The sequence below is a fragment of the Nematostella vectensis genome, chromosome 2, assembly GCF_932526225.1.
Source record: "Nematostella vectensis chromosome 2, jaNemVect1.1, whole genome shotgun sequence".
Taxonomy (NCBI): domain Eukaryota; kingdom Metazoa; phylum Cnidaria; class Anthozoa; order Actiniaria; family Edwardsiidae; genus Nematostella; species Nematostella vectensis.
In genome coordinates this window covers 17,162,561-17,172,982 of record NC_064035.1, presented here as the reverse complement: position 1 = coordinate 17,172,982, position 10,422 = coordinate 17,162,561, and the positions used below count along the sequence as shown (strand labels likewise).

The 10,422-nt window shown below is 43.1% G+C and overlaps 2 protein-coding genes and 1 non-coding gene across 7 annotated transcripts; 1 reads left to right on the top strand and 2 right to left on the bottom strand.

Moving 5' to 3' along the window:
* The first annotated feature begins 24 nt into the window (after window positions 1–24).
* Window positions 25–3,116, top strand: LOC5515818 (major facilitator superfamily domain-containing protein 6). Its single transcript, XM_048722863.1, has one exon. It carries the CDS (start codon window positions 731–733, stop codon window positions 2,603–2,605), a length of 1,875 nt encoding a protein of 624 aa, XP_048578820.1. The 5' UTR covers window positions 25–730; the 3' UTR covers window positions 2,606–3,116.
* Window positions 2,780–2,852, bottom strand: Trnar-acg. The gene has a single exon. It is a non-coding gene; the product is annotated as a tRNA-Arg (tRNA).
* Window positions 3,117–3,482: 366 nt separating the features above from the next.
* LOC5515817 (spidroin-1) lies at window positions 3,483–9,569 on the bottom strand. Of its 5 annotated transcripts, XM_032385448.2 has the most exons (10): window positions 9,372–9,540; window positions 8,997–9,086; window positions 8,087–8,131; window positions 7,357–7,554; window positions 6,703–6,974; window positions 6,199–6,448; window positions 5,234–5,961; window positions 4,943–4,976; window positions 4,145–4,213; window positions 3,483–3,824 (listed from the first exon to the last, which is right to left on the bottom strand). In XM_032385448.2, exons 2-9 carry the CDS (start codon window positions 9,058–9,060, stop codon window positions 4,161–4,163), a joined length of 1,644 nt encoding a protein of 547 aa, XP_032241339.2. In that variant the 5' UTR covers window positions 9,061–9,086; window positions 9,372–9,540; the 3' UTR covers window positions 3,483–3,824; window positions 4,145–4,160. The 5 variants fall into 5 exon arrangements, with proteins under 5 accessions (XP_032241339.2, XP_032241338.2, XP_032241337.2 ...); XM_032385447.2 differs by lacking the exon at window positions 4,943–4,976 and having other exon boundaries at window positions 8,997–9,083; window positions 9,372–9,541; XM_032385446.2 differs by lacking the exon at window positions 4,943–4,976 and having other exon boundaries at window positions 9,372–9,539.
* Between the last annotated feature and the right edge of the window lie 853 nt (window positions 9,570–10,422).

Genomic DNA, 10,422 nt, shown 5'->3' with positions numbered 1-10,422 from the left:
GTTTGTTTTGGTAATAGATTGTGATGTACGTAAGAACTACAGGCTTTTTTATGCGTTCGTTTTTTATGCTGTCGTATTCGATCCCTTTTTCGCGCTAGATTTCATCGTAGGAGGTATTTTTTTTATTGAGAGTTGGATTGTGATCATAAGCTGCTGATCCTTCTGTTGTCTCATTTAACAAATACATATGATATTGCAATTCCTTTAATTCAGCAATTTTAAACTGTGAATGGTTAAATTAAAGACTAGACTACTTATTCAGAAATATGCTGTTATTTTGCATCGTTTTCCCTGAAATGCAAATAGTTGCTAGATCCGGTACCAGAGTGAACCTCGTCAGTCATTAGTTCGCCTGTACGACGCATTTAATTACCGATCGCCTCCACGGCAACCGACTATCGTCACAAGAATCCTGCAGGGCAGCCAAAAGACAAAATATGCCCTTCGAGCCAAACACCAGGTTAAAGATCCAAATTAATATTTCATGTCCAAAATATTCGAAGTCTAACCACGAACGCATCGCCAGCATTATGCATTGACGTATAACATTTGCGAATGCTAAATTCACCGAGGAAAATCCCCTAAATTGAACCGTAGAATACTGCCTAATCGTGGTTCGCATCCGCTGAGAGGTATTTTCTAGTATTCAAAAACGTCGTTTTATGCATTTTGGCGCCACAGGAAACAAGGAACAAGTTTTAACAGCTGAATTTTTTCAGCGCTGGCTGTGATGAAGCGCGGGGGACGATGGAGAGTCACCAAAAAACAATTGCAAAGATGCCTACCGAATGCATATTACTACTTGTTCTACGCAGCTTTAGGGTCACTGCTACCTTTCCTGACTCTTTACTACCGTTCTCTCGGTCTCAGCGCTTGGCAAATCGGTGTTTTGGGAGGAATTCGTCCGCTAATTGCGCTGCTTAGTGGACCATTATGGTGCTTCATTTCAAACCAGTACAATGTTAGAAAGCTTATCTTAGTAGCGTCTCTCATCAGCTGGGTCGCCTTCACTTTGCCGCTAGGATTCGTATCTCATGCTCAAAATGCGAACTGCCATGTTGGTTTGAAGTCTTACAGGAACAGAACCACTCAACTAGTGAACAATACTGCAGATAATGTGAAACGTGGAGTCGATCATCTCGGGATGGAGCGAGAATTTATTCGTGAAACGTCGATGGAAATGGAAGCTAAAAATGCAAATGATGATAATTCTCATGGTAAATATCTGGAAATGAAAAAAAGAGATCGGCGGGGATCTAAGGTTGAGGAGAAAGACCCTCGGCACATAGAACTTGAGAAGCCGTTTGTGAATAGCTTTAGCACATTTGGTATGAAGCTTAATAATGGCGATTACAGGAAGAAGCGACGACCTTACGATTTCAAATCCCGAGGCTACCCTTACATCAACAAGCGAAAAAACCCCTTCGTCAAGACGATTTTTATCGAGCTGTTCTTCCTCGTGCTGCTTGGGGAGCTATTCCAGGCCCCTACAGACGACATGAATAGCCACTATGAGGGAACATTCCTAGAGCACCTGGACGTGCTCTATCAGAGTGTGCCTACCAATAGCCTTTGCAGCGCACTGGGCATCGCCCTATCCGCTTTTTTCACTGGCCTCGTCATAACCTTCTCGCCGAAATTCAACATCTGTGGAGAGGAATACAGCGATTACAAAATAGCTTTTTATTTTTTCGGCGTTCTGATGACTATGGCGCTTGTGGTGTCGGTGAAATTCCGGCTGAACTACCGACGGAAACGGACGGAGTTTGACGTTCTGGGTTCGCTCAGGTTGCTGTGGAGTGCCGAGCATGCGCAGTTCGTCGTTGTCACTCTTGTAATGGGTACATTCCGCGGCCTCCTCTCTAACTTCCTCTACTGGAACACCGCTGAAATCGGCGGCTCAGAGCTTGTGGTGGGCGTGACAGTCGTCAGTCAGTATCTCTCTGACATCCTTGTGAACATGGCCGCGCCTGCGCTCATGATCTATGCCGGCTTCGTTGGCATGATCTACTGCGGGCTCGCCTCGTACGCAGTGCGCTTTCTTGTGTACTCATGGCTGAGTACCCCGCAGTCTGCGTGGGCGATCCCTTCCGTCGAGTTGATGCACGGGGTCTCCAACTCCTTGGCATGGTCAGCCTTCATCCTCTACATCATTAACTACACGCCGAGGTCCACTTACCCCGTGGGAATCTTCATCGTACAAGGACTTTACCTTGGAGTTGGCTCAGGCATCGGAGGGCTGCTCGGTGGCGGGATGATACAATTGGTGGACACTAATGTATCGTTCCGTGTGTTTGCGCTGGTCAGCCTGTTGCTGTGTCTGGTGTTCGTCATGATGCAACCCACAGGGATGGACGAGGTGCTTCCGAGCGAGGTGGAGGGCTTGTCTCACTTCGCCGACGAGGACGACTACTCTAGTTTCAGTGAAGAGGAGCTACTCAACAGCTATGACGACAGGACCTTAATTTACACCCCTCCCCACGGGGCGAACGAGGACGGGCGGGTACAAGCCAAGAGAAGCCCATTCACGCCAGGAAACGCGCCATTCGTGCCCATGTTCATGTCGATCGTGAAGACTCAGGCGGACATTAAACCGAGGCACTAAGCAAGTTACCCTTCGTGAAGACGCAAAAATCTACAGATTTTTCCCAGCAAGGGAAAATTAAACAGCCTTTCGGTAATAGCGCTCCTCCCTTTCCTAACCAACCTTTTGACCTTTGATGGAACGACCGGATTTTTATTGCAAATACTGCTTTTACTTCGCGTAAAAATGTAATATCGACCACGCCAGGACTCGAACCTGGAATCTCCTGATCCGTAGTCAGGCGCCTTATCCATTGGGCCACGCGGCCGTTACATGCAGGGCGATTTAAAAAATATTATATTTGAACTCAAAGATGTTTTGGTTTGTGCGACCATCGAGAGAGTGGAATAGCCTGTCTCAGTTATAAACAGCTAGTAGCCCGTTCACTCGTATCGTGTTTACATTCTGATGAAAGTGACCACCAGCAGGAACAGTGAGACATTTTACGGTCAAAACTACTCTGTATCGACGCTCATATCGTCCTTTAACTATAACGACAAAAATGTAAAAAAATAATAATTTAAAGATTCGAGTTCGTTTTCTCGTAGATTATCCGTTGTTTTAGAGAATTCGAGTAGCGGAATATCCGGAAACCAGAAGCTCTTTTTTAAATGAAGATGTCGGTTATACTTTTTTAACTACTAGGGGAGGCGGTGGTGGGAGGGGGGGGGGGGGGGGGGGCGGGAGAGCGGACACTAACCGGACTCAAACCCAGGCTAGTCACGGAGCTGCCTAAATAAGGATTGGGTTGGATACCCCAAACTCAAGTCCTGCATCGCGTTCTTGCCGTAGTAGGGGTTAGGCATAGTTTACTCGTTTCGCTAAGACCCATCACGGTATATTGCTTACTTGCAGTTATAAGCAGATTACAGATTAATTCACTTATCTTGAAAAAATGTAACATCAATTAACATTATTTATTATTTTTTGGGATATCATAGTTGTAATTCTCTAGCCTCACAGTATTGTCACAATTATACTTTTTTCTGTGCAATCTAATTCTAATAATCTTACAACTATTTTCTAATCACAAACCGGCAAAGCAAAAAAAGAACTGGAAAACAAACACCTGGTACCGGAGTCGCTTTCTATTTAATTCTGTAATATTTACCGAAAACCCAGTATATTAAAAAAAATGGCAGATAGAGACTACCGCTGTATGAGCCATCTTTTTTTATGAATCTCAATTACTCCGCTTGTGGTGATGGCGATGACGATGATGATGATGAGAAACTTTACTCTGCAAAAAAAAAAAATAAAAGAGCATAGTTTGTCTGGTTGATCTATGAAACTCAATCCACGCTGAGCTCGGTTATTGCCAGCAAAAAAATCATAATTATAGATACAATTGGAAAGACACTCATTTATAGGCGTATTGGGTTAAACGCTCAGAATTGTCTAGCCCCTACTCCCTCCAAGATCATTGAACGCCGATAGTCCGATGCTAAATGCCTTTCCAAAGCTTTGCTACGTTACCATATCCTCATTTTAACCCTTTTTTGTGACCCCTGTTATCATAGTTTGAAGCGTGGTGCAAAAAGTGTAATCGCTCTGACATACCGTATTCGCTGCTGGGCTACCTTGAGTAGAGGCCTTTTGCGTCTTTTCTAATTTTGCTGTATGTGAGCGCTGCGAGATAACACAATGTTCTCAATAATGTTACATCAAAGTCTTGAAGACTATTTATAATGGCAGACATAACTAGCTTGCTTAGATTCTTTGGAGTTTCAGCGGAAATAACAGGTAGCGAACGAAGAGTATGACTCCGTTAGTCATGCTTTACGCTCGCTTACTCGCAGACCCTACACAAACGCATCCTACGCTCGCTGCGACAAAAAAATGTACACCTATTTCAATTAGTTTTGACATTAAGAGAATGGAAAATGGAACAAAGTTTGACTGACAATATTGTTTTCTGGTGTTAAAAATGTGCGCATTCACTACATGGGCCTCACTGGGAACCTAAATATCCTCACTGAATGCCATAAACATATACAAGAGTTGTATTCTTTAACCAGTAGTGTAAGGCATTTGGCCTTTTTCCATTTTCTTATAGTCAATAGGTGTATACGTCAACTTCTAAAAAGAAGTATCTACAAGCGAATTCTCATGTAAATCAGTCATTCCGCATTAGGCTCTCATTTCTCCCATAAACCTTTTTTGTGAAATTGTCAAAATTAAAGATTCTAGTTTGTTCCTTTCGTGTTATTTCGTTCTTTGATTGAAGTTAATTTAATTCTAGTAGATTTAAACTACGTTGATTCATCTATGATAGAAAGGGAATTTCCAATTGGATTTCCAGATGGATTTATATGTATGGATTTGTATGGTAGATATCAATGAATAGTTGATAATTACCTCCGTTATGTCTGTCTGGTCGTTGAATCGTCGACTGTAAGATTCGACAGAAACGGAAAAAAAAAACATGTATCTATAGTTTAAAATGTCGTTATTTGAGAGTTGTTGTCACTGTCGGTCATCAAATGTGGATTTCATGAAATGGTAAATCGACAAACTAAACCCTGTACCCGACATTTCTAAAATACATTTAGTACTCTTCAAAATTTTTCCTTTCACTTCTAAGTGAAGCGTTTGTAATTCTAAAACATTTTTAAGATGAGTTATGTTATCCAGGTTGTTGGGGCATACCTTTTTATAACCCATTTGTCCGGCCATCATTCCTGCCCCTCCTCCTCCTCCGCCAAGTGACGGGAAGCCTTGCATCCCGCCGAACTGCATCCCTGCCATTCCTCCACCTCCGAACGACTGCATCCCTGCGCCCCCACCATAGGACTGCACCCCCTGCATGGTCTGGCCTCCAAGCGTCTGCACATCCCCGCCACCTCCCAGTGTCTGAAGACCTGCTCCTCCTCCACCTCCGAAGCTCTGAATCCCGCCTCCCCCTGCTAGACCTTGCATGCTGCCACCAGCATCCCCTCCAAGGGACTGCATGCTTCCTCCGCCCATCATGCTTTGGTAGTTGTCCGTTGCCGCCCCGCCCATCACGGACTGCTGCTGGTTGCTGGCGTAACTGGCCGCACCCATCCCCTGTAGAGAACTCTCGCTTTCTCCTCTACCCAGGATACCTGCCATCTCACCCCTCCCGCCATAACTGCTCTCTTCCATCCGCCCTCCCAGACCGCCTGTGAACGAGTTTGGCCCCAGTGGCGACCTTCCACCTTCTAGAGAGTCGATGGAGGCAGCACCCTCCTGGCCCATCTGACTGGTCCCCATAGACTCCTGGCCCATCCCGGCCTGTTCCTGACCACCCTGGCCGCCGAACCCCATGCCACCATCAGATGTGTACTGCTGTTGAGATGGACCCTCCAGTTCGCTAGAGGATAGTTTGCTGGATTGTGCCATAAGGCGCGATAGATCTGCAATGGAACAGATACAGTTTCAACTGTTATTTTACCTATAATAGCAAATCGTGAGCGCGATTAGAGATTAGATTGTTTTAGCGTCTACCCCTTATTCCTAGTACCTGACTCTGGTCTAAAGATAAGACTCGTAACAAAAATTGAGTTATGATATAATAAGTAATGACCATATAATGGCATAGAGCACAGTACACTGCATGTACGACTCGTCCCATCAGTACCATATACTCGTACCATGACTGGATGAGCCGAATGATTTCATGCTAGGCGCCTCGCTTGTAGCCCCTGCCTCGTTGTTGTGCCCCATTTCCATACTACTAAATCCCTTTGTGGCTCCGTTGCTACCGACTTGGATGACTGACGCCCCTTGTTCTCCCATGCTGGCAGAACCGCGAGAGGACTGGGACTCGGAAGTAATCGCGTTCTGGATCTCATCAAGCTCGTGCGCGCTCTCAGAGGCGACCTGGGCCTGAATGCTCTGTTTCTGTAATAGAAATTAAATTAGAGCAGTTGTTATATAATGTAAAGAGACATTTTTCCTATTGCTTGTAAACCGTGAAAAAGGGATTTTTTTCTAATGCCTGTACTGTAAACCATGACGAAAAATTGCACCCTTGATTCTTTCTATTTATCAACTGTGAAAAAGAGAAAAATTTTACTATTGCTTGTAAACCGTGATAAAAGGGACATTCTGTTTGGGGATATTGTGAAGAGAGCACACGTGTAATATAGCCTCACCTCTGCGGCGTCTTGTCGCTGTATATTCGAGGCCCAGCTTGCGCCTTTCTCTGCGCCACTATCCCACTGACTGCCACCGTAGCCGTCTTCATACTTCTTCTCCTCCTCCGCCTCCATCGCCAGTCTATCCTCAAGCTTCGTGTCTTCCTTGTACGAGTTCGAGTTACCGGAGTCGCCCATGTCGCCAATACCCATCAGACGGGAAAGACTGGGTTTCCTGTGGACGCGGTGCTCTTTCACACGCTTCTCTTGAAAGACGTCGTCATCCGACTCTGTTTGAGGGAAATGGATGCCATGGAATAGGGGAGTTCTTATGGCGACCCTCCCGCATTATTTTTGCTAGGGAAGAGTGGGGAAAGAGTCGAGCTAAATGAGTGATTTACACGTGACAGTGCATTTGCTGTTTTAACAAATTTCTGATACGGCTCTTAGCACGTTAGGTTTGAGTCGATCGATCCAAATCCGAGCTCATTCTTCAGCCCACCTCTTATCACCATTTTTTAACATAATTGTATTTGGCGATCTGGCCGTCAGCTAAACTTGCTCAGAGCCCTATTGCCAACAGACATAGATATGATATATTTTATACGCTAATACAAAGTAGGGGCTAATATGGCGATACATACTATAATGTGCTAATTGTGCGTTTAGTACCTTCTGGCCTAGCGTGCTTTCTGTTGTGCATTGTAACCTTCTTCTCAGCTTTGTCTTCTCTAAGGCTCTCCTCCAGATCACTAGCCAGGCTTCTCAACTTGTCTGCTGGAACTCTTGTCTCTGCCTTATGGCCGTGACTCACTGATTCCTCCGCTGCATGCTTAGCGGCCTCTTCTGCCTTCTGCACTGCCTCCTTCACTATAGTTAAAACGTGGATGTTAGATGGGGTGGGATTAGGTATGGATTGGTATGGTGTATGTCTTATACACTTCCTTTACCATAGTACTGACATGGATGTTAGATTGAGCGGGATGTATGTCTAGTATACTTCCTACAGAACTAACTTGGATGATGGGCGTATGTCTTATACACTTCCTTCATCATATTTCAAATATGGATGCTAGATATTGTGGCGATGGAGGGAGGCTTTGCCTTGTGAGCTACCTCTTTCGCAGTAAATTAGCTTAGAAATTAGCTGAGGCGAGGATATGTCATACACGTCCTTTGCAGTAGTGCAAACATGGATGTTATATTCAGGGGAGTGTGGTGTATGTCTTATGCACTGGTCGTTTTTACAATAGCATGGAAAGCGTGGAGCAAAATTCCAGGTGAAGTATGTCATATGCCTCGCGTTTGGGTTTTTATCTGGTTATGCTGGGATAGTCATAATTAGGAGAGTATTCAAAGACAATACAACGCTTTACTTCCGAAAAAAAAGGAAAACTTTTACCTTGGTCTTCGCCACTTTTATCAAAGTCGAGTGGTGCTGCGTATACTAGGAAGATTAAATAAATAATATTTACTTATTATTATCATCAAATAATTATGTCAGAAGCATCATCACTTGCAACAACAACTAAACAGCCAGCACTACCACCTAAAATAATAATATCGTGACAGCTTCCACCACCACCACCAATAACAACCATGGGCAACAGCATTATCATATGACAACTACCACCACAGCATTATCATATGACAGCTACCACCACAGCATTATCATATGACAACTACCACCACAGCATTATCATATGACAGCTACCACCACAGCATTATCATATGACAGCTACCACCACAGCATTATCATATGACAGCTACCACCACCACCAACAATAATAACCATCGGCAACAGCATTATCATATGACAGCTACCACCACCACCAACAATAACAACCATCGGCAACAGCATTATCATATGACAGCTACCACCGCAGCATTATCATATGACAGCCACCAACAACAACAATCATCAACAAAATAATTATCATATGACAGCTACCTACAACACCTATATCAACAGTGTGAGATGGTTAAGTGTTTTGTGTGAGAATATTTTGTCTATATCAATAGTGTGATTTAGCAAGTGTTTTGTGTGAGCATACTTTCGAGAAATATGGATCACACTAACGATACGGTATGGCTGCTTTTGTTTTTATGTGGGGCATATTTCAACGTAACCTTTCCGAATTATAATTTTGTGTAGTGTAGTTCAGAAGCTTCTCAGTTAAAATAAGTTGGCACGACCAAAGGGAACCTTGTCTGAACAAATCAAAATCTCTTATCACATCTGACCGATGGCCATCGTTATCTGCTTTCCCACCGTACGAGATAACAATTTGTTTGTCACAACCTGAGTTTACCTTGATAGAGAAAAAGGACTATTAGACAGGTGGCCACCGAGTTCCTCGACCTCAAACAACCCATCGCTTGTTGATCTTAACGGTGACCTGCTGATATAAAACATATTGCATTTAGACAACAAAATATCCAATCGCCCGGCTGCCAATTTAGCCAGAAAAGATAGCAAACATAACAGATTTATGACTTTTTCCATTAACTCTGCTTTTACAAAAATCAAGTAAAAGAAATTACGCATTCGCTAGAAAGGTGAAATGAGGGCATCAAAATATTGATATTTATGTTTTTAGTAACGCGTTAACCCCTAAAACACATCCGTTATTTGTAAACATAGAGCAGTGTCTATCAAATAATTCTAAAGCAATTATGATATTTACCTTTTCGGTTTGTTTTATCTGATATTTTCGATGAGAGGAAGCTTGTTCCTAGGTCATTGTACTCTCATTACGTCAGTGGCTGGAGCTTGCTGGCTTCGATAGACCAAACTCGGATCATTAAATATTCACGACCAACCGAACATGGAAGAAACGGATTTAGAACGTAGTAGAGAACGAAGTAGAAACTCCAATGTAATTTTGTATCATGAAGAAATGCTTGTACACCATTTCTTAACCATCTCTTTTGTACAAATGAGTCGAATAAGGTATTAGGCCTCAGGCCATCGTGTTTGGATTGCAAGTAATGGAACGAAGTTAACTCACTCAATCGTTTCGCGACCTGCAAACTGCGTTGTTTTAATTCATGGACGCTAACTAACCCAGAAAACACATGCCAGCTCCAGCGTCATGACCGACAATAATCGTTAAAGGAGTTTTCGTGAGAACATTTGTATTGTGTCGAGCATGAGCACTCGCTATATCGTTATGCTTGGGATATTCAGGCATCTCTTTTCTTAACAAATTGGTGTTGTTGAAATGTAATACATACTGTAATACTACTGTAACATCCTACTTGAAGAGATGACGGAAAATATTTTTAAATAAGCTCATTTTACATCGAATAAAGTAGATAATTAATTTAAGTACTTAGCGAGAAGCAGCAAAATGTAAAATGTGACGGCTCTTATAGCAGAAAACGAAATGTCAAATTTGACAAGTTTTGATCCGGGAGGTGTGTGGGGGGGAGGGATTCTAATAAAAACAGACGGTGGTGATAAATTGTAACAGTAAGGGGTAGTTTTAACAGTAGTTATTTATTTATTTATTACACACCATGCTCTTATTTATGGAGCATGTTTGCATTTTTGGAAGAAGAAAAGTGTGCGTTTTTTAGAGAGGTTGGAACGGATTTTACTGGCGTATTTTGTGTGTACCTAAATAATTTGGGAAGATGGCATTCCTTTTGAATCGATTAGAGACTGTAGAAGAGAGAATCTACACATTAACTGTTTGTTTCGCAAGTTTTTTTAACATTCAGTAAGCTATAATA